At 35.7% G+C, this 24760-nt stretch overlaps 2 protein-coding genes across 4 annotated transcripts in view; one reads left to right on the top strand and one right to left on the bottom strand.

The window, feature by feature from the left end:
- Positions 1 to 5436, top strand: part of LOC149008093 (aspartate aminotransferase, mitochondrial-like) — a 34861-nt gene extending 29425 nt beyond the window's left edge. Inside the window, exons 10-11 of one of the 3 annotated variants that reach the window (XM_089165691.1) lie at positions 4230 to 4347; positions 4455 to 5436. In XM_089165691.1, the coding sequence (XP_089021817.1) occupies positions 4230 to 4302 (73 nt within the window). In that variant the 3' untranslated portion in view covers positions 4303 to 4347; positions 4455 to 5436. Of the gene's footprint in view, positions 1 to 4229; positions 4348 to 4435 lie in introns of all 3 variants that reach the window. The other 2 variants (XM_089165690.1, XM_089165692.1) reach the window with 2 other exon arrangements.
- A 5038-nt stretch (positions 5437 to 10474) lies between these two features.
- LOC149008092 (LOB domain-containing protein 15-like) lies at positions 10475 to 13178 on the bottom strand. The gene is made up of 3 exons (XM_089165693.1): positions 12749 to 13178; positions 12280 to 12529; positions 10475 to 12191 (listed from the first exon to the last, which is right to left on the bottom strand). The coding sequence occupies exons 1-3, from the start codon at positions 12760 to 12762 to the stop codon at positions 11745 to 11747; spliced, it is 711 nt and encodes a 236-aa protein (XP_089021819.1). The 5' UTR covers positions 12763 to 13178; the 3' UTR covers positions 10475 to 11744.
- Positions 13179 to 24760: the final 11582 nt, after the last annotated feature.

The following is a 24760-nucleotide window of genomic DNA, read 5'->3' as shown; positions in this document are numbered from 1 at the left end:
AGACTATCTCTTTCGTCTTTTTTATTCTTTTAGGAATAACATGAGATTCGACAGCATTGACATACCTGGTATGTGCCTTAGACTTTGAAATTGAATTCAAATCTAAACTTCCCAGGATGGTCATGACAGGAGACTGCTTCTGTTGAACCTGTTGGCTTTCTGATGTTTAGCATTTTCATCTGGAGAGTTAGATTGAAAATCTCCTTTCACCTAATCCTCCCTTGCTGGTAGCTGGTTATTCCATCTTCTCGGTTGATCAGCAACATTTCTCCGGTTACCTCCATTTCTCCTTTGAACATAGTGATCCAATCTTCCCTGACTGATTAATCGTTCAATTTCATTTTTCAAGATTCTACAATCATCAGTATCATGACCATGATCCCTGTGATATCTGCAAAATCTGTTTGGATTCCTCTCATCTGCCTTTGCTATCATTGGTAATGGCCATCTTACAATTCCTTGATGTTGAATTCGCATCAGAATCTCCGACCTTCTAATATTAAGAGGAGTGTAATTTTCTTGAAATGACCTCGGAATATCCCTTTTGAATTGACGATCAGGGCAATTTCCTGGGAAATTTCTGTTATTCTTTCAATCCCTCTGGTCAAATCTCACGACCCCATCTTCTTTCCTTTTGCCTCCATTGCCATCAGTCTCCTTCCTCGCCTGAAGGATGTCTTTCATATTAGCATACTGATTACAGTGAGTTTGTCAACTCTGCAATGTTGGCCGGCTTGTTCATGATCAGGAATTCTAACAAATGGTCATCCGTCAAACCTTTGAACATAGCATCATATGCTACTGCTTCATTTAAATTCTTTATCTGAATTGATTCTTGATTGAATCTTTTCATATAACTTCGAACTGATTCTCCTGATTTTTGGCGAATTGCAGCCAAATTATCCATAGTTTTACTACTCTTCATACTACTTTGGAATCTCGACAAGAATATTTTTGTCAGATCTCTGAAATCTCTAATAGAATCCAGTAATAAACTGAAAAACCAGGTTGTTGCAAAACCTTTCAATGAAGACGGAAAGGATCGACACTTTAAAACATTAGAATTACCTGCCAGCATCATAACGGAATTGAACTGAGCCAGATGCTCCATCGGATCTGTGCTTCCATCATACATCGTGAATACTGGAAGCTTAAATTGCGTGGTAATGGTGCTGAAATGATATCTTTAGAAAATGGATTTTGATTCATCGCTTCTTCCACTTTTTCTCCGTTATCCTTGTTCGTCAATCATTGAATTTGATCATCCAGGATACGAAATATTTTGCTGATTTCTGATCCGTGAACTTCAGATCTGCTATCTTCTGACCTCCTTGTTTCTCTTTTATCTCCCCGATCTCCAAGACTTCTACTCTTTTTACTTTGAATGTGGCTTAATCGATCGTCCTTGGATGATCCTTGATCTTCAAATTCCAGAGGAATATAATTTGGATCTGCACTTTCTCCTGATCCTTCTCTGAGAATTGATCTTCTTTGGCCTTCTCTTGACCTTTGAATCTGAGGATTCGGAATAGAGATCGCCTCAGCTCGAGAAAGAGTTCGAGATCTTCTAGCTGGTGAGATCGGAACTCTTCCTTCTGGATGAATTCCAATTTGCTTGATGAACGTCCTCATCAGATTTTGAGTTTCCAGTATTTGATGCTGCATACTTTTGAATCGTTCAGTAATTTGATTTTGATCCAGCTCCAAATGAGATGCCGTCAACGTATCTGCGAGTTGCTTCTCCTGTCTTTCGAACATCTCAGTAGGATGAGGTGAGCGGTCTTCAGTCATTCTCTGTATCTGCCGAGTCTGCATCGTCGGAATTTGTAGTGCTGGAACCGCTTCTTTTGTTCTCCTTTTTGGATTTACTCTCCTTGGTTCCCTATGGCTTGTTTCTGCCATTTCAGTCGGTAATACCTCCTCATTAAGCCATAACTTCCACTTTGAACTTGTTCAAGTTTACGTTTCCCAAGACGGCGCCAAAATGTTGGTGCTAAAATTGCCGATAGTCGCGAACCGCCACCTTCGCACCGAACTCCTCAGATCTAGATTGATCTGATTTGCTCTTCAGTCAATCAACCTCTCGCTCCTGAACAATAGAACACCAGTGAGAAACGGAGCCAATCGTCTTGATCGGCGTCGCATCTCCGACGGTCTAGTCAGAATGGTGAAGACGATGCTTCAGAGCTCGAAAAAGCTTCTAAGGTGTTCTAATGGAGTAAAATCAGAGAGTATCAGTGTTCAGGTTGATCTTAGATACTTACCTCCTTACGAATCCTCCTTTCCCTTTTATATAAACTTTCCCGCTCATAAAACTTTCAATCATGACCGTCGGATCATCGTTTTTGATTGGATGGTGCTGATCATCCTTTCTTTATAATCTTGAACGGACCCATAGATTCTTTCATCTCATCAGTTGAATCCGGTTGAACCTGGTTAGACCGGTATAAACCGGAAGTGGATATTTTTGCCACAACAAAGTTCAACTATTAAAACTATAGTTCGTGAAGTTTTCTTTCCGGCACAATTTTCAGACTATGATTACGACATCAAATGAAGGAGTTATGGTGTTTCTCATGAGGGTGTGCAATATGGAAGCAAATATGGATAGTGTGGAGATTAAAGAGAAATTGTTCTTTGTGATGTTGTTTTGCAACAAAGGTTAAAGTACAATTTTGAAGAGTTTTATGGGTCTTTTTTAAAGAAGAATTAAGTCTTAGGGAGGAATGTGCAATTAGAAAAGGTTTTTTTAATCATTCCATGCTTGCATGATGCAAATTGAATAGCTATTAGAAGACCAAGTAGAAAGATCTAGTTTTAAGGCCTGAGATTGATGCGCTTGGAGTTTTAATACTCAAAATAGAAAAGATTCTATCATGTGGCTTATGGTTGGTCAAGAGCATGTATATATCGTGCAATATAAAGCATAATGAGAAAGATGATCTAGTTTATCACAAATTTAAGGTATAAGCAGGGAAGATTCCATTTGAAATAATCCTGTAAAGTGTGTTCGGATCTTGCTAAGATAATCCAATGTTTCAAGAGTTAGATTCTATTTGGGATTCATCCAGAAGGTATAATTGGACGGTTCACATTCTTTTTCTTGTAAAACTTGATTTTGGATGAAACATAATAGGGTTTTTGGTGATTTTAGCAATGTGGAGACAAGGGTTTGGTTATGCATTATTCTTCATCTTAGTGTTATGCATGATACTTGTTTTATATATTGTTTATTTACATTATCTTTGTTCCAAAAGCATATTTCTATATGTATTTTAGCCACTTATATTCGTTTTTGTACCATTTGATATCATCTCTAACACAATACAATACAGTATGCTACATCTCTTAAGATCACCCAACCAATACAGAACTTAATTCCAATACATTAAACCTTGGGTAGAGCCTTTTTTTCTATTGAGATGAGGATGTTGTGATGAATGTGTGGGTAAACTAGGAAAGATAAAATAAGGAATATGCTTCTTCTTCTTTTCTTGGTGAATAATAAGGAATTATCTTATTAGATCTTAGTCAAGAGTCGCTCCAGTACATAACCCACTTAGAGAGTCATTTGAGGTGATCTGATAATGTCAAACTGAGACCCCAGATGCCCCAGTTTGAACCCAATTCTAATTGAGGGTAAGAGCCAGTGGGAGGCCTGATATAATCATATTGGAAGAGCTGAAGAAACTACAGTACTGAATAGGCCTTATAGCTGGACTTCACTGATGTAATGCTGTCCCCCTGTTTCATCTTTTCTAGACTTTGAGCAGAATGTCAGGTTGTAGAAGCTGTTCATAGTCATGGTAGATCTAATGTTTGTTTTGATGTTCCTACTCCCTCTTCTGGCATCCATTTTGCCGACCCATTAAATTAAGTTACGGCTATTATGGTGGTGGTAGTGATCCATTGGCGAAGGCAAGCCTGTTCTCTTTTAGATCCACATTATTTGGTTTCTATCATCTAATTTCATCCATTCTGTTGGGGATGCAACTAAGACATGACATAGTTCTTTCTGGAACTTGCATCTTGAGAATGTTGATTAACATTCTGATATAAATTGTCTTGATGAGATTACTGGGGGAAGTTTCACTTCATCCAACAACGATATATAGGTTTCTAAAGGAACACAGAACAATGAACACAAGATAGATACCATTGCTCACATGTTAGGACAAGAGAGTTGATTCAGAAAAATTTTCAGTGCAAGTTTGTTGTGATTTGTGCAGCATGGCAGGGGTCACCATAGGAAATGTGGACTACTTAGCAAAAGCAATTCATGAAGTCACTAAATCTGATTAAAGAGCCAGAGGTTATCTAGATGCTAGTTCTACTATTCATTGACAGGTAAGAATGGGAACTTATCTTCATATGTTTACTCGTTTTGGATCTTGTGCTGGCTATTTCCTTAGATAATAAAGGACTGGTCTTGCAGAATGAGGCAGGTCTTGCAGAATGAGGCAGATTTAATTCACTTGATTTCTGGGATTCATTCTGGCCAGTTTAGAACAGGGAAAGGAAGTACCTGAAATGAATACTGGGGTATAATATTTTGTCATTCACATTACATACAAGGATTTGCAGGAATAACATCCCATCAAGGCTAACTTGTATCCCAAAGCCATTGTATAGGTGCTTCTAGGATTGGGTTTATAGAGGATTTAGCTTGTAATTCACTGTCTGTAATCTGTATCACTTGAGTCCAGCCTTGCTCCTTTTACAGACAGTTGTATTTAATTAAAGAATGCAATTAATTCATGGTATCTTTTGTGAAACTTGGCTTCTTTTACGTAATTGGATTCAATTCATTGTTGGCTTAAATTCTGGAGTCTTAACACTTTTTATGGTCTTGGGGTTCCACTGTGGGAAAAAAATATTGGAGGCTGTTGTCATGGTAAGAACCAACATTCTTGGCTAGTATTGGGGATACAAATGCACAAACATGAAGGATAGCACAAGTAAAAACACAAGTGATTTAACGTGGTTCAGCAAAACTGTCTACGTCTACCTGAGAGAGAAGTTTTGCTATTTCTTAAAAATCTCATTACGCTCACAATTGACAAAGTGCAGCCCTTTCACTTGCCCCAAGGGATGGATCCCTAATCCCTTGCAGGAATTGATTCATCTAAGCTATCCTACGAAAACTATTTATAGAGAATGCCAATGGAGGAGTAGTAGGATGGTTAAGAACCTGACTTCTCAGTGGAGGGGTCATGAGTTCAACTTCTACCGGCGGCATATGTAATATCCCTATCCCTATATATATATAAAAAGCGCCTTTGTAAAAAAAAAAAAAAAAAAAAAAAAAAAAAAAAAAAAAAAACTATTTATAGAGAAATCTAAAACTCTATTCCCCATATAATTACAATTTTACTCAGTACTAATAATTGACCCAAAACCCTGCTTTAATTACAAATACAACCAAACCATAATTACATGAACTCGAAAAATACAAGACACCCAAACCCAACAGCTAAATATATCAGAGTGTCATCATGCCATCTAGCATGTGAGGGATTTTTCTGGGGGATGTTCTGGAAGTCAAGCCAAGCCTTTAAATTGACATAACAATGACACAAGGGTTGGCTCAGTTTCCATAAGACCCAAGTGAAGAGTTTAAATCTCCTTGAGTTGGGGCTCCCCTGCCCCCAACCACCCACTCTATGTTAGTTGAAGCAAGCGTTTGCTGACGCAGATGCCGAGGTTACCAAGAGAAAAAAGAAGACATGATAGTAGTGATGTTAAATACAAGGTTTAAAGTATCGGTATCGAGTATCGTATCGGTTAGGTGATTTTAAGAGACCTATCGTCCTGTATCGAGTATTGTATCACTTTGACTAATGTATTTTAATGTAATTCAATGGAGAGATGTATCGTATCGGTTGGGTCAAATATGGATACGTATCGACTAGTATCGTATGGTATCGTGGGATACTTTAAACCTTGGTTAAATATGCTGGGCCAGTCTTCGAACCTTGATGATATGTATCTCAATGATCGTCCAACCACTCCTCTGGAAAGACTACAGTGTCAAAATGACTGAAAAGAGTCCCGTAAGGAAAACAGAAGTTGCATAATGACTGATCTCCTTGGGCTTTAACTCAAATCTATGAATTTGTACACCTACCAAATGAAGAACATATCTGTGAAAAGGGTCCACTCACTCAGCTTGGACTGTGTTCCGCTTACACTCCACCACATATTTACAAGTTTTTTAAGCTCATTTGAAAATTTTAGGGGATAAATTTTCAGTGGATTATCGTCTAAACTAAGCTAGTAAGGTGGAAAGATTTTACACCCAGAAATTTAAATTTTGTCTAAATAGTAAATTATGGATTGCTTAGACTAAACTCCTATGTGCTTATATGATCTGTTGGAAAATCAGAACATGTCTGCTCAGAGGTTCCTATGCCCAGACAAAGGAGCAAGGTTTTCAGTGTCTAGCTTTTGATTAAATGGAAACTGCCATCCAAGCTAATTCCCCTATGTGTTGAAACATTATTGAGGAATCTGCAAATATACTTGAACGTTTGTTCTCACAATACTGTCAAATGAGCTGAAACGTACCAGAGGTACTTTCTTTAAGGTATTTAGACACCCCGATTTGTGCAATGGTTCTACAGTGTCTTCACCCCAAGATCAGTCAGCCAAACCTTTAAGGTTGCACCCCGAAAGGTTACTTCAGGTGTATCAGGTAATGTTCACTGCTTGACAGAACAACAAGAAGGAGAGAGAGACAGAAAGAGGAGGAGGAAATTCAGTACTTAGAATGAACTCGAAAATGGCTTTATATAGAGCTCCAAAGGCTGTGGGTGAAAGGGTAAGGTCACTTCTCTTTGTTGAGGGTATCTTTCAGCTCACGACCCACCCCATGTTCTCAAATCCCAAGTCCCAAGTCCTTTGCACTCTTATTTGGCCCTTTGTGCTCGTCTAAGGGTTATATATATGATCAGACAGAAATCTCTTATCTATATTTATATTACTGTTCCATGTATGGTAGTATACATTATCTCACACTGTCTCTTCTCCCTGACACTATATGTAGATTACTTAACATATGAATCGTAAGGTACTTTCCCCCTCCTGTGTCCCAAGGATTCATTGACTTACCGTAAGAGATACCCTCTCAGATTATTGGATTCTGGAGCATAACTCCAGAAAGCTACACGCAAAAATGAATTTAATATTTTGGTCTACCAAGAATTTCAAAAACTGGCTGTTTGCCAACAGATTACAGCCGCCCCCCTGAGGATGGATTGCTGGGTTAGGCAAACAGGCTGAATCCAAGATGAACCCAATGGTATAGATCTTCACTCTTCATATTATTAACTTAATTAATACTCCATAATAGACAATCAAGGAAACAAAGGTTTTAACTGGCTCTCTTTTCTAAACAATTGATTTGGTCATAATTCATATTGTTTTATATAAATTTCAGTGATGTTTAGTCAGATTTTTGTGTTTCCTCAAGATCCTCCATTTGAAACGAAAAAAGAAAGACAAATAACATAAGTCAAACTAATATACATTCCTATTAAGTTAAAAAAATAAAAATAGAATGGTCCTCAGGTCCTCCAAGTATATAAATAAGAAGCTAGAATTGGAATTGGTGCAATTTTGACATCTTGATCAGATAGTAGCTGCACCGGTTATTAAGATGTGATCAGTTGAGATTGAAATCCCAAATTCAAAATGAAGTGGGAAAAAAATGGAAGGTGTAAACATGAACAAGCGTGCAAGAAGGGGAAGTGATACCCAGATGGGGATCTTCATTAAGTACCTTAAACAGTACTCTTTTGACTCTATAGTTCTCAATCCCAATTCTTTTTTCTTTTCTTTTTTTTAAACCAAACCAACTTAATACTTAATCCCAAGTCATTATGCATTGCCCACCGCGAATACCAGAAGTTCAAACGAGTTTTGTAGCTGGAAAATGGTTGTTAGGATCGAAAGCAGTGAAAATTCATTTCTTTATTTTCCAAGACATTCGTGGATACATAAGAAAAATCAAAAATAAAGAACCAAAGAGGGCCAGCAATTCAACTCTCCTCTAGGCATTTGAAAACTACTAAGGGCATGTGGGTCTCACAGTTTAAGGAATCTTAAAATGTTTTCTTATGATATATCATATGAAATCACAAATTTAATACTTGTTAAAAAAAAAATTGGGAAGGCATTTATATACTGATTTCCCATGCTAAGTCAATAGGGGTAAATAGGGGGGAGAGAAAGAATCTCGCTTTATAGATAGAGTGAGAGAGTAAATACCACTAGCATTGTTTCAATCATCTTCATTCATAACCCTACACAAGCTTTAAACCACCTATCCCAAATTTATCCAAATGAACATAGAATTAATAACAAAATTTTGGGGGGAAATAATTTCTATAATGAGATTGAAGTATCCTTGAACTTGTGGTTCTTTATCATTTTCTTCTTCCTTTCTTCTCCTTTACTGATCAAACATAACTCAAAGATTACATATAGATGCAAAGACACCCCATAAACACTAATCAGTATATTTTTCTGTCCTCTAGTTGATAAATTTAGTTTTAGCTGTGAAGCCAAAGAACAATATCTTATGTCCTTCTTGACATTCATATTAATTAGAAACAGTCAACACCAAATAAATATAATTACATTTATACAATTAGAATTTTTATATGGTCTTCAACTTCCCAAGGTCATGTGTTAAGGATTATTAAATACAATTGAGTGTCCTTCATTTCATTCCCCAAAGCATACCATTTAAAGATGTGTCATCAATTTTCCCGTTGATCTTCATTTTTAACTATCTTAATAAAGGAATAATATTACTTTCATTATTATGATATATTCCTGAACAATTTGAAATTATGTGGTCGGTGGTCCTTTGAGGTTGAGACTACAAAGAGAACACGTATGTGGTGAGTATCTGTCTGAGAATTAGAAAGAAAGAGATGGGTGGGAAGCGTAGACAGTGGTCAAAATAATCCCAATTTTATGCATTTGGCTTCAGGTAAGCAGTTCTTTTCATAAAGGAATCTGCAATTTTCACAAAGTTTAATATCTTTTTCACCAGAAAAAAACATTAAGGCAACACCGCTAACATATATAAAAATTCACCTAAGCAATCAGATAGATTTGATTTGAACTTGATTGGAACATCTAATCCAGCAAATTCTGAGTTTTGATGTTTGGTCTCAAGACTTTTGACTACAGTGAACCCTCTACCTAAGCAAGATGGAATATCCTCTTTATGCTAGCATGAGAAATCTAACCTCAATAATTTCTTCGAGTCCTTGAACCTATCATGTATACTTTTGCTTAATTAGATGGCTCTTACCATGTGACACTCGCTCATTGTTGGGCTAATTTTATATATAACCCAGGTGGTTATTAATTACTAGGTAGTGATACCTAATGTAGTTCTCATTGTAAATTTGACAAATATATGATACGCAAGCAGGGATATGAATAAGAGGATCATAAGATGAGAAGCCTACTTGAGGCAAGATTTTCTTATACAGCAATCATTTAATGAAGTAATTGGTTCATGCCCATGAAATGAATCTCTTATATCACCTAATTGAATCTTAAGTCTCATCTTATTAATTTGTTTTTGCATTCCTTTTCATGATTCTTATTGCAGACAATGAATAGATAGATTGAAAAGTGGGGTTTAGCAAATGTGATGGAAAGAACTGACAGAAACAAAGCCTACACTTAAGAAGCTTACAAAGTGGAAGCTTTTTTTTTCTTTTTTTGGATAAAGCTTACAAGTGGAAGCTTACGTAGTAAACTTGGGAACTCATCATATTCACATGCAATGCGAAGTCCAAACATATTATGGAAGACTATTGCGCACCTCTCATGTGCCATAGAAAAAGGCAATATTGCTCAAAAGAGATCATGTAAATCTTTCTAAAGCCCTAGTCATCAGAGCCCTAATAGTATCACAATCTAGGTACAGTGGATGTGAGCTTTGTGTGTATATATATTATTTAAACGATGACTTTGGAGCATTTGCCGAACTCACTTGTTGCATGGAGATTTTGGAGGGGAGAAGAAGCAAGATTAGAATTCTTTTGAGGACAACTTTTAAATAGAAGAATTTACAAGTGCAAGTTTAGAAAAGACAAGATAAGATGCCACACTTTGAAGCAACCACGACGGGAGACCAAATTCTATCACATCTCTATAGGCTCCATAAAACGATATAATATTTTCAGAATTATAATTTTAGATATGCAGAGATACATACAATACACTTCCCAATGTTTCTTCACTTAATTATGTATAAATTGATAGGTTTCTCTTTCCCCCCCTACCACTCAGGTTGATCTCCACACGCCAAGGAAACCCAACAATTTATTTACGAAGTATTGGTAGCTGGCGAGATTGTGGACCACCCAACTGTACATTACATATAATCATCTCTCTCTCTCTCTCTCTTAGAAACTGAAACTTCTTGCACAATAGTGCCTGAACACTAATTAGCCAGTCAAGCTGGCTACAGGCGAAAGCATAAGGTGCATAAGCAAAGAAAGTCGTATTTGAATCACCAACTCTTTCTAAATTTACACAGAGAATACAAAGTGGGTTCAGAATTTTAGCCTCAAAATTTAAGTGATGAAGTCATAGATGGTAGAAATTTATCTATCAAGTTAAACATACTGTGAATTATATTTATAGTTCCATACTCTGATAGTTTAATGGAATTACTGGCTACAAGACTGTGTAACTCATACTCTAAAGTTGCTGTTTGACTGAACACACAGTCTCACCGTTCCAACCATCATGAAGATGTGAAGACTGTGTTCTGTAAACTGAAGGAGAGGAGAAGGAAACAGTGACAACCCATGTCTAGATTTACTATTCATTGAAGGTGAAGAAAGACTTTCAACATAGACATTATTTTTCAATTTTTCTTGGGTACACAAATAAGGTAAAGGGGCATTAACTTCAGACCCATTACTCATAAGTTATCCTCAAATAAATTCTGAGAAGTTTCTTTGACCCATATAGAAGAATCACAATAACAACCATACCTTTTGTCTCCCCTTCCTTCAATGATGCCTCAATGGCACAGAAAATCATGCACGCGAACCCTAAGATTCAGCTAAATGAGCCCAGATACCTCATACCTGCACGTGCAATCACTCCAGCCTGTCCAGTTCTAAACCCCCAACACCGCCGGAGTTGAATCATCAGAAAATCAAATTTTGCCGGAGGCTCCATGCACTTAGTTCTCTTGTGAAACCTGAAACCCATCTAGCTTGTAGTATGGACAAGCACTAAAAAACAACTAACATAGAAAAAGACAAGTAGTTGTGCTTTCCTGACTGGTTCTTCTTCAATTTGATCAAGAGATTTCTACAGTGCAACTAAGTTTCAGATATGATATAGAAGAAACCCCTCCTGGTAGGTATGGTTTCTTTTAATTTAATGGACTTTCAAGTAAAATGCTCCCCAAGAAATGAGAAGGACAGAAAAGAAGTAATCTCAACTTTGAGTAATGAAATCTAGGAAAGAAATTAGAGTAAGAAACCCATCAAGATTTAATAGATTTTAACACTTTTAATATCAAACAATGATCAAAAAGAGTTTTAACACTTCTTCCGATCATGATGATATTTATTTTATAAATTGAAGGGGAAAATAAACCCAAGTAATCGAATATTAATTTTCTTCCCCTTATTTCCACATGGTTCGTAATAAGAAAAATAAGGAAGATGTAAAATAGAATTAAGTCCCTACAAATTCTAGCCAAAATAGGAGACATTATCACTAGTAATAGAACTGTAGTCGATGGTAGCAGAAGAAGGGGGAGTATACATGGTAGAAGAAGAAGAAGAAGCAGTAGGAACAGCACCAGTAGCAGCAACAACAGCAGCGGCAGTTGCAGGAGATGGTGGCGGCGGAGGATGAGAGCGAGCCGGTGATGGTGGTGGTGGTGCAGCAACTGATACGGCCACCGTAGAGAACAAAGCAGCAGCATGTGAAGAGGAGAGGATATTAGCACTAGGCTCCCTATATTTATACTTCATTATCTCATTTCTTACTGCATTAAGCTCAGCTTGTAAAGATTGAACTTGTTGCTGCAAGGCTGAGATAGCACCCATGCACCCATAAACTGGATCCCTAAGCCTCACGTTTGCCTCGTAAACAAGACTATTCGCTGCATCAGCTCTCTGGCACTCTGGCACTTCCTGTATTGATTGATGGGGGAAATTTTAATGAAGAAGAAAAGGGTTTAATTTGATCCACAAAAACAATGGAAAGGAAATTAGGGTTCACCATTAGCATCTTGGAGACGTTGCTTGCACCAAAGACTTTATGGACAGAAGCAAACTTCTGGGGCTCATGAGGTGAGAAGTAAGGAGAGAAAGGACATTCTTGAGCGCACCTTCGCCTTAGGAGCTTACAGGCAGCACAAGGTGTAATGGTATTAAGGTTCCCAGGAGGGCCCAACATGTGTCTTCTTCCCATTCTATCAGATGCATCTGCTTCTCTCTTGATCTTCTTACCTATCTCATCAAATCTTTCTCTGAAAACCAGACAATACCCTAATTATTGTATGGAAATTCAATTCATTCTCCCACAAAATTCAAAAAGAAAAAATGTAGAAAGAAGAAGAAAGTTTAAATAAGAGATGTGCCTGGTTAGGTTATCAAAGAATGGAAATCAAGATTAGGGTTTGGATAGTTTCATAGAAAGAATCAGTGAAAAAGTTTTTCTTTTTTCTTTTTTCCCTTCTGTTAATTACCTTTCTCTGGACATCCAAGCATGCTCCTTGGCGATGGAGAGGAGTTGCAGAGAGAGAGAGGGAGAGAGAGAGATAGGAATGGGAGGCTTAAGGCTTCAAGAGAAAAAGAAGGGGTTTAAGTGAGGAGGAAGGAGTGCTTAAAAGGCAAGGTAATTAAGGAAAGTGGGCCAATGTCTATAAAGAAACAAAACAAAAGGAAATTGATGACTGTTTGTCTTGCCTCTTGATGTTCCAAGATTGGGTTAAAGAATGAAGCTTGCATGAGAAAAACACCAGGAAGAAGAATAAGAAGTTGATGAGAGAGGGCTCTGCCAACTCACATGAACTCTCTTCAAAGCTGTTGACTTTAGGAAGCAACCATAAGAGCTTAAAGAAGATTAATGGAGAATGGGGGAGGTGGGTTCTGCTTAAGGATTCAGTAGTTGCTGGCTTGTTGGGATTTGGGACTGTAGACTGGGATTGCCGGGTCTGGGTTTTTGTGGTCTCGGTCTTAATTAGCTGTATTATTTTTTTCATCAGGTGCATTTGATTAGTTTACTATGATTTTTAAAATTAAGATCATCATGTTGTCAGTTTAATGCAATTTAGATAGTCTTATTAGTAAATTGATTAAATAGTTTGCAAGAGATTAAATAAACCTTCTTCGCCAATTCTGAGCACGATGCAAACTGACAGATTGGGAGTTCTTTTCTGAAAGTGATAGATTTTGGATATAACAAAATGGCAATCCTCAATCCTTCACTGTGTACTGTTTTTGATATTTTTATGTTTTTTCCTTCTTCTTTGACATGTTATAGAGAGGAGCAATCAACGTGGCTACAGCTAACTGGGACAAAGACACAAATTAGAAAACATAATATGCAAATTGTATAAGCTACCAGAAAATGGTTACAAAGTTCAAAATTTGAGACAATATGCAAATTGGTAAAATATGGGCTTATCCAGCATGTAAGTTAATTAGTTTATGTTCTACCAAAAAAATTATGTTCATGTTTATTGAAAAAAAAATTTGATTTGAATTGATTGCTGTTCAACTTCATCACATTGAAACTGGTCAACCCCGGATTTCTACTGGAAAATATCAAAACCAACCTTATAACAAACCTAAAAGAACCCAAAATTAGATCAAACCAAAATTCAAGCTTTTATTTTTAATATTTGTTTAACTTTCCCCACATTGAAACTGAATTTAAGTTTACTTGCCACCAAAATGTCAACAACACCAAATTAACCTGTCATGGTAAAAATGAGACAGACTTGATAAGGTTTGGGGAATTTGAAATAGAAATAATGACTGAACAAACTTTTTCAAATTGAAATATCCTACAAGTTTCACCATTTCTTATGTTATTAGCAATAATAGCAAAAAGTATAAATAAATGCCAAGTTGGAATTATAAGTATCAACTTTGCAATCAAAAGGTTTTGAGATAAGTAGAACAAAACCGGAATATATGGATTGTAACTTTGGTAAGAAATTTACTTATACATATGGATTGTAATAGGGCTGCAACAAGGTTGGATCAAACTTTTAGAACCCCAACTCTAACCCTAATCCTGACCTGACCCTAATCGGTATATTACTATAAATTGGCTGTACCATATCATTACCATATATTTAAACAAAAATATCCTACAATTATTAGGATGGTTGACCAAGTCAAACACTCAACCATGGCTTGATACTAACCCTAGCTAGTAGTGCCAGAGCATTCCAACCATGACCTATTTCTAGGGCTAAAATTTTAAACCTAGCCCTTGTTTAAAAATCAAGGTGCTCCTAAGACAGGTTCGGATTATCAAGGCCAAAATTACAAGCATAATTTGTAATGATCAGAATTGCACTCTGAAAAAATACAACATCAATGTTCCATCACAAGTCCAAGGTAAAATGACTAAGAAAATAATGGTTTTCTTTTGGGAGTTTGGTATGACTACATATGCTTAAGTGGAAGTACTTTGGTTGAAGCAAGGGATTAAGACTCTATAATTGTCAAGTTAATACCTTGAGATCAACTAACTTCTTGCGTAAGTCTCATTTTGTTAAAGAGGCTGCAGCAAACATGGCTCTTGAAGCTAATCAAAACTTGGTCCTGAGTCCAGAAAATGCTGTGACCATCTGGTACTTCTTGTTCTCCTTGATGCCTCGACCTGGTGAGAGTTGAAACAGAACCAGAGCTAATGGTGGGTGAGGGAGTAAATGAGGAAGAAAATTAATCTTAAACCTTGAGCTTAATATGGTTTTCCTTGAAGAATGTCATCCGAGCATTTTGATCATATAGTATGAAAACACAAGTATGTTCTATGTATGAGCATTATAGGATCCAATGAATTAGATTAAACTGGAAAACCACAATTTACACTTTCAGCTAAGAATGGCAGTATATAATAATCATAAAAGGAGACCCAACATCCAGGTAAAAACTGGATTTGAAGAATCTACTCAATTTGTTTGATCAGTCACTACACTATAGCTAGCACAAGATCATGCATGTAATGTCAGCTAAACCAATAATTTTGGGTGAAGTTAGCTAGGGTTGCTAATGCAGTAAATATCAGATGAAAGGTGGTCTTTGTCTGCAGAAGAAATCAGGAAACCTATGATATAATTAAGATAAGGCTAGCAGTGATTAGCGAATAAGAATAGTAGGAAAGAAGCCTGAAAGGGTCGCTTTTGGATTTTATTTCAAGGTGGTTGGTGAAAGTGAGGGGGAAGGAGGGAATTAAAGGTGCATTTGGATATGGATTAGTGTTAATAATAAACTTGTTTTAATTTTTATTTTTATTTTTTGTGAAAATCATAAACTTTTACTTAAATTGCAAGGAAATGACACCATTGATTCTCGTTTGACCCGTTTTTGTAGCCAAGGAAACCGCACCACCGTTGTCCTTCTCTCATCCCTAAGCAAAACCTCTCTCAAGAAGAAGACACAGTGGAGATCTGCAGAACCTCCAAATTAAAACCCTAAAAGTCACATCAGGAATTTTCAGTCTTTAAAGGATCCAATAACATCAAAACCAAAGAAGTGGCAAAACAGAAACTCAGTTCAATTCAACTCCTCTACACCTAACCAACCAACATTCCTTTCAAGTCTCTAAAGGTCAAAGAATTGAGACTAAAAGCCACTTCCCCACCTCAGCTCATCATGGTTATCAGAAAACATATATTAAATAGGAAAATTTTTAGTGCCTTCCTTGATTTATCCTTTAAGACTCAATTTATCATCCTTTATTTTTAACACAATTAAACATTTAAACTCAATTAATTTTTATTTATTTATTTTAATATTATCCTTATAATTTAAGGAAAGATAGAGAAAGAAAAGAAAATGAAAATATATATATATATATATTTGTAGGAAAATAAAAGTCATGTAAAAGATGGAATAGAGTGATTGCAAAATATAGAGGTAGACGAAAATGAGTCTCATAAGGGTTTTTGTTCAAGGGCGTTCTTGTCTTTTTGAAAGATTAACTTGGTTATATTAGCATTTAATTGTGATTTTCTTGTGGCTTTCCAGAGTTTGGCCAATAAATTAATTAACTCAAAAGATGGCATTAATTTTAGAAGGAAACTCAAGGGGTGGCGTTGGAAATTTCACAAATTTAAAAACTATACAATAATAAATATACATGGCAATTCACCAAAAATGTGATAATGGTATATCCATTTTGTTTTTATTTTGCTTACTTCCTTATGAGTGTGGATCATCTCTAACAACCTTACAACCACAAATTATGTGGGATCCACAAGTAAAAAATAAAAAAAATTTAAAAAAAAAAAAAAAAAAAGAAAAGAAAAAACCTCATCACCCTAACCCTGTGGCCCCCTATAATTCATGGTCAATAGCCGTCAGGAGTGACAATCTAGACTCCTTCCTTACAATCCTCGGACTCTGCTTCCACAGAAGCCATCGGCACCGAGTCTACCTATTTTTACATTCTTGCATTGAGACCAGAGGATACCAATTAATGCTCTTCCATAGTATTGCTCAACTTTTTTTTTATTAGATCATGCTAAAGAGTTTGGTGGTCCTAAATTTTGCAAAAATTATCTATGTTATTATTATTTACTATAGATTAATTTTATCACTACAAGAGGATATTTAATGCTATATTCACTATTCAGTCAAAGTTGTGAATATTCAACCTTGGTATTGATCCAATTCATGCACTTGTGAGAGTTCGGATTAATTTTTCGTCAAGAAAGAACAATGTGCTCCCCTAATTCTTTTGAGCCACAAAATAAGGAGTGGGCCCACGTGAGTCTCACTAAGATTTCCATCCTTATTGTTTTAATATTTACAGGTGAACCCACCTCTTATTTTGTGAAAAAATGTGAGGGGAGAACAATCGAGGAGGTGATCCAGACTCGCAATTGTGCCATTGCGGCATCACTATGAACTTTTGTTTGCTAAAGTGTCGGTATGAATTGTACATATAGTCGGACCAAAGGCTTGGAACCCGTGTTAGTAAAAGGGAAAAGATATATTTTATGGGCTTCAAGGCCCACCATGTTTTGTGGCGCATTGCCTGCCCATAAGCCTGTGTGGACTTTAAAGCCCAATTCAGAACTGCCCATCCAAAATCCGGGCTTGATTTAACCTAATTGGGCTGGGCCCCCAACCAAACCAAGCTTGGTTATGAATTAATCAAGCCCAGCCCGGTTTGACACTGGCCTCTTCATATGCGTTCGGTAATGTTTTCGTCGTGAAAGACTAGTTCTTATGCAAAATTATTTTTAGTGTTTTTGTGCTAAAAAACCGTTCTTTTGCTTGGAAATGGGCGTTTGATAAATTCGTTCTTCTTCACCAAAAAAAAAAAAATCGTTCTAAAAGTATTTTCAGAACACTATTAGAATAAGTTGGTGTTTGATAAACTCATTTTAAGGTTTTAGTCAGGGCCAATTTTCTCGGTTCCATTTTTGTTCTTTGGTAAAAACTTATTTTTGATGTTCTGCAAAGTGCGTTCTTCATACCACTTTTCTGACAGATCCGTTCTTAAATAATGATGTCTGCATTTTGTTTTAACAAACGCCTCTAACCCGTTCTTTCGTCCCAAGATAACAAAAGAATGCCAAGAACGTTTTCTAAGAACATTACCAAACGCGCCCTTAATCTTTTATTATAGGAAAGAATCTTATGGAAGTCATGTATTTGTCATTATTTACCCAAAAGGCCAAAAGTAGTTTTAAACCAATTTGACTGCTACATGTTTGAAAATACTTTTTCAAAATTACTAATTTTTAAGCAAAGAACAATGACAGTTGGAATAAAATTAAATAAAAACCTTCTACCAAAATAAATAAATAAATAAATAAAAGCCATACGTAATGGGCTTAATGACTGGTTTAGAATCCTCCAAATTGTTGTTTACTTTGTTTCTTAATTAAACTATAGACAACTGTTCGGGACAAATTCTAAACCAATTTGGAATGTGATTTAAAAAAGTGTCACTAGCTTATAAATTGATAGTGAAAAAAAATGTATATTAAGAAGCTAGTTGTCCCTTGTGGTCTTGGGCTATAATCGAATTGCAGTTTTATTTTAAATTTTGAAGGATTTGTTCAATTAGTAAACGATCAATGACTCATAGTATGACGTCAAGAGTTTGAATTCTCTCGAAACTAAGGATAAAACACTGCCTTATACTTAAATTATATGAACGTCATTTCTTAATTTGTCATCATCATTTATTTTTTTTAAGAAATATCTTTATCATAGCAAAAGAAAGAAACGGTGAAGTGACATGTTTCAGCAATTTAAATAATATAATGATACTTTATTAAATTACTATCAATTGATGTCTTTTTTCTTGTTTCTAACATAAATTATGTCATGATTATACATAATTTGTGTGTATACATATAAAATGACCTTATTATTCTTACTAAAAGAATTATGTCAGTTTTTTTTGGTAGAAACATTAATTATGTCACTCTAAAAAGACAAAAACTGGATAATTACAAATTATTTAACAACTCTTGAAGGCAACATTAAGGAAATCAATCATCTCTCAATGTTGCCAAGTATCAAAATATAAATTGATCTAGAGATATTTTTCTACACTAGCCAAATTAAAAAACTAGTATTGAGGACGAAGCCTCTTCATATAATCCATTGTTTTTTGGGGTGATCAAGATGACTAGTAACTCAACCATTGGCTACTTATGGAAGACATGTTAGTTTAATCTATAAGTCAAACTTTTCACACCTAAATATCACCTACCATGCGTCATCTAGTTGATTTTCTCCTTTGCACCACAAGCGTTTAAATCATGCATGGCACATTGATTGTTCGATTTTTATTACGTATAAATAAAACATATTAGTACACACACAACACATCATACGCATATTAAATAAAAATTTTGATAATATATACCACATTACAGAAAGATTTGTGGATGATGATCATTTGCGAAGAAGTATTATGTCTTAGATCAATCAATATTTATAATTGCGTTATGAAATTATTGTAAAGTTTGTGTATGCCGAATGGATGAAAGTGACCTTGGTTTCCAAATGCCTAAAGGGTCTGAAGAACATGTTGTACTTCTAACCTACTGGCTTCAACATGAAAAGAGGTACCAAAAGGAGATACCTAAAGAGTTTCAATGACAAGTTAATCTTCTTTCCATGAACGGCAAGGTGAGGAGATTGAGTATGGATCGTCTTCCCTGAAGGAGAGCATAGAGTGCTCCCCAACGGCTTTCAACCATAGACTACAGGAGGGCCCAGAGGTTGTTGGTGATGGATTTTAGTATTTTCATTTGTGGGCCCCTATGTATTTATGGATATAAAGCCGTCAAGGGAGCCCTCTATGCTCCCTATCAGGGAAGATGATCCACACTCGGGGAGATTACTAAGCCTTGCGGATTTGCTATTGAACCAAATTGGCTACGAGTTACAATTCAGAGTTGCCAATACAAACTCTGGGCCTGATCGAAATAAATGGAGGCCCACTTAATTGAATTGGGTCAGAAAATTTCGAAAATAGCCCAGCCAAGCAGGTGGTTCAGGATCTTAACTCTTGGTTCAACCAAGCCTGGTTCGACACTGGACTCTTAAGTCTTTTATCATGGGGAAGAATCTTATTATAGACCCAAACTATATGGCCGTCATGTCTCCGTCATACGTAACGGGCTTAATCACTGGGTTTGAATTCTCCAAAACGTTGCCGATTTTATTTTATTTTATTTTTTCCAATTATAGACTATTTTGGGACAAATTCTAAACCAACTTGAAATATGATTTAAAAAAGTGTCACTAGCTTAAAAACTGATAGAGAAAAAAAATACTAAGAAATTGTTCCTTGTAATCTTGAGCTACAATCAAATTTTAGGTTCTATTTTTAATTTCAAATGATTTGTCCAATTGACTGAAAACCAATGTTTCATGGTATGAGGTCAAGAGCTTGAATTCTCTCAAAGCTAAGGGTAAAGTAGAGCCTTATACTTAAATTGTATGAATGTCGTATCTGTGTCATTATCTTTTTCAAATTTTTTTTAGAAGCGTTTTTTATCATTATTTGTCCAAAGCTAATTTTAAACAATTTGACTATTCTATGTATGAAAAATATATTCAAAGTTACGAACAATGACAATTGAAATAAATTCTCCACCATAAATAAATAAAAGCCATCGTATACATAACGGGCTTAATGTTGTTTACTTTGTTTTTTTAATTAAATTATACACTTTTTGTGGGACAAAATTTTAAATTCTTGTGAAATATGACATAAAAATGTGTCACTGACTGACTTTAAAAATAATAATAATAAATAAACAAATATATTAAGAAGCTGTTCCTTATGGTCTTGGGCTACAACTGGATTTGATGCCCTATTGTAACACCAAGAGCCACCAAAACATTGTATAGAATATAACTGAATTTCTACGAAATTGAAAACAGAAGTGGTATGAGAAAATAGGCTGGAGATGACAACAGCTGATCCCAATTCAAATAATCAACCGCCAAAGAAACATTGAGGTGACATGTTTTAGCAAATTAAATCATATAATGATACTTCATTAAATTACTATCAAATGATGTCTCCTGTTTTTTTCCATAAAATAAATGATTCATTGTTATGCATGCATAATTTTGGTGTATAGATATAACATACATTATTATCTTTAATAAAACAATTATGTTATTCTAAAAAGACAAAAAGAGTGCAATATTTTACAAGGAAATAGATCATCTTTGAATGTGCCAAGTATCAAATATATAAGAGGTCTAGAGATATTTTTTACACTTGCGAAATTAAAAAAACTAGTCAACCATATTAGGTCTAGTATTGAGGATGAAGCCTCCTCATTAATTTTTCGGCGACTGATGACTCAACCATTGGCTACATGAAAGACATGTTAGTTTAGTCTAAGTCAAGCTTTTCTCACCTATATCAACTACCATGCATTATCTAGTTGATTTTTATTATATATATAGAACATGTTAGTACAAATTAAATAAAAATTTTGATCATATATACAAGGTCATGGAAAGATTTCTTGAATAAAATCGATGGTCATTTTATATTTATAATATTTGTCGTAAAATTTTAGTAAAAGTTGTGTATACCATGGATGAAGTTGGCCTTGGTTACCAAATGCGTAAAGGGGAAGGAATGCCTCAAGAACATGTTTTTCTTTTCTTTGTTTTCTGGGCTGGGGATGTTAGAAATTAAGATCATGTTTTACTTCTTAAGCCTTCTGGCTTCAGAAAAGAGGCACTAAAGAGAGATACCTAGGGAGTTTCAATAACAAGTTATATCTTCTTTCCATCGGCAAGGTGAGGAGATTACAGTTCCAAGGAGTATTTAGATTATCTCAATCGTCATTAATAATAAATGCCAACAACTCAGATATCCATAGACAATATAATACATGATTGATCTTAACGTTTTTTTTTTTTTTTTTTTTTTGGTGATTCTGGTGAACCAATTGATTGATCTTAACTGGTGAGATAGCGTTTGAATCATGGATCGAAGTAGACCCAAAGACAAGACAACCATCCATATGTGGGCACGTGTTTTCAATTATTAAAAAGCATAATAATTGTTGAATCTATGGGGCACAGTTGAGAAGTAATAGATAGCAAAGCAATTAAATGCAAATATAAGAGGTAGTATTAACTATTAACTGCAGAAACTGTCCTTTTGCATGAAAATTTAGGTTAATTTAATGGCCTCATGAAGCTTCAATGGCTTTTTCCTGCTTTCCTGCTTCCTTGTTCAAATGGGTAACGACAAGGGAAGAAAGATGCGTTTTCTTAAACAAGCTTCCATGCAATTTCAAATATACTGAGACATGGAACCTGCAACCATCTCTCTTCTTTACATTAAAAAAACTAAGTCAGATTCAGAATCCATGTGAAGACGAAGATCTGATTAAACGCAATACGTCCATGACCCCACACTGAGTATTTAATATGTTGCGTTTCTTCTTCTCTCAACCCCAGAAAACTAACACTCGAAGCTGTAATATTAATGAGCATTTAAAATTAACTCAACAAGCTTCTTAAGCCCACAAATTTATTAATCACCAGCAGTAATTACAACCCAGAAACCGATGAGTAGTGTTATCTGAAATGCTTGATTGATAGATTCTTAACTTGGATTCTATAGCCAAACCCAAGTAATTATAGTAATGATGGATTGCAGGTTTCTGAGTTGTAAATCAGTTTCGGTGGCTTCTGGTCTATTGTCCTTGTGATAAGAGGGTAGCCCAAATTTAGTAATGACCGTTCCTTTGAATTCAATGATCCTGTCGGCGGTGAAACCTCAAATCAGCATTCTAACAGTGGAAAGTAGGTGCAATTAGCCCGGTATGTAGAAGTAGAAGTAGAAGTGTAGAACTTCCATAAAGGGATTTTTCTTTTGCCAGCAGAAGTACCGGAGTTTTCACACCTATCCCACTCTTCCCGAAGATGTTATATTGTGATTCAACATATTTTAGTGGGCAACTTAGATTATAATTTGATCCGAGAGATCTATGATGAAATAGAGGATTTGAGATTTTTGCAGTTTTGGGTGAAAGCAATCTAATGTCATTCTAGCGATTGGTTGAGAAATCTCTATTTTTCTTCTTCTACTTAGTAGAAGTCTTTGTGGATGTAACATAAAAATTTAGTGTGTAAACGCGTTAAATCTTAGTGTGTATTTTCGTTTTGTTTGTGTTTCAATTTTATTTCTTGGTGTTGGTTTGAACAAAGGCTAATTTAGATAGTAATAGTTCAAGCTAGCCTTTTAAAAATAGGGTGTATTCATATAATCACTTTTCATGGAACCCTGCATGTCATTATCCAAGTAATGTACATCCTTGCTAAGCTTTACCTCTCTCAAAGAAAGAAGTAGCAGAAAAAGAAGAAAACGAAGAAGAAAAAAAAGAAGAGATAATGGAGACTAAAGAACATGTATTGCATTCATCCTGTCATGAATCCTGTTATTTTTCAAGATTAAGATCTACTTCCACAACTTCCCATTGCATTTTCTCTGTCTCTCCATTTTACAGCAAACAAAGAAGTAAATAGAACAACGGAGAAGAACATAAACAGTAATATTGAACTACACAGTAGTACCTCTGTCAGATCGATGGCCAACAATGGATAAGAAAGCATTCTTCATGACCATCATAGAGTTGCAGCCATTGAGAGGAGTGGCACAACTCTCTCTACCCATACCAAAACAGAAAGTTGGGGTAGAATATCCAAAGTCCTGATACTCATCATCTCCCTTGGAATCAAAGGATAACCTAGAAGTTTTGATTCTTCTGTGGGTACGACGTAGGTTGGAAGGAGTGGTTGGGTTAGATGATAATGATGATGAAGAAGAAGAAGACAATGATGAAGACCAAGACAATGAAGATGGAGGTGATGGTGATGGCGGTGGTGGTGATGAAGGCTGGGTTTTCTTCAGAGAAAGTTTTGGCAATATAGCATGCAAAAGTTTGGATTTTGAAGATTTCTTCACTGATCTTTTGCTGGAAAGAGAATGGAAAGAAGGAGGAGGAGTGAGTGGAGGAATTGAGGTTTCTGCAAGTTTGTGTTTAGGTGTACCAGGCTGAGATTCCCACATGAATGGAACTGCACCTGCTGCACCTCCATAGTAGACTCTGAAGGATGAATTCGCCATGGATTTCTCCTTGCTTAGAAGCCTAGAGAAGAACCTGTCATCCTCCTTGATTTGGAGAGACTTTTGGGGAACTTCCATGCTTCTGTTGCGCATCTCTTGCTTTGATGTGGGTTGAGATGAAGTATCTGGTTTGGACTTTAATGATGGCTCAAGATTTTAAGAAGAAGAGAGCAAGAAGACCCACCTAGCAAAACCAGGGAATAAGCACTGAGTGGTCTTCTCTTCTTAGATTATTTGGATTAAGAGTCCTAGATAATCACATCTTATATATTTTATAAGAGATACACATGGTCATTTATTAATGTTGACTAAATAGATTGGAATCAAGTTTTTTTATTTGGTGAAACTTACAATGATATCTCAGTTTTATTTTCAATTTTTCATTGATTTTATGTTTCAGAACACCCATAAATTATCAAGAAATATACTATGAATGTCCTGCAATAGGATGACCGCCTATTAAGGATGATAGGGACTGATCTCTCTCTCTCTGTAAAGTGTGCTTCATGGATCTCCTTAATTACAGATCCAGAGAATGTAATTAATGGAAAACCAAACGAAGTAATTTTAATTGGACGGTCACTGATGGCACAAGTAGATAGGAACATACAAGTGTGACCCATTGATGAAGAGCTCTTCCAAATAGAAAAACAGAAGGATTTTGCTGCAATTTGTCTGTTTGTTAATCTCTTTTTAAGTGAAATTCTATTCTCTAGTTATAGTAAAGGTTTACACTAATTTGTTGAGAAAGAAGGTTAGGTTTGGGACTTCTCTGAGAAGGAAGGTGTTGGGTATAATAAATGAGAAAGGAAAGAAGGCTACTAGAAGTGGTCCGTAATCCATATGACCTGTGAAAAGCTGTTTTCTGCTAGTGGGGGGT

This window comes from Hakea prostrata, chromosome 8, assembly GCF_041222555.1.
Source record: "Hakea prostrata isolate BN-2017 chromosome 8, UWA_Hpros_2, whole genome shotgun sequence".
Classification (NCBI taxonomy): domain Eukaryota; kingdom Viridiplantae; phylum Streptophyta; class Magnoliopsida; order Proteales; family Proteaceae; genus Hakea; species Hakea prostrata.
The sequence above is the reverse complement of the archived record's forward strand: the minus strand, read 5'-3'. Positions and strand labels throughout refer to the sequence as shown.

Excerpts from the sequence above, each read along its gene's own strand:
- LOC149008092 (XM_089165693.1), bottom strand. Across the intron at positions 12,192-12,279 it reads ACGTCTCCAAGATGCTAATG|GAAGTGCCAGAGTGCCAGAG; the intron begins GTGAACCCTAAT and ends CAATCAATACAG.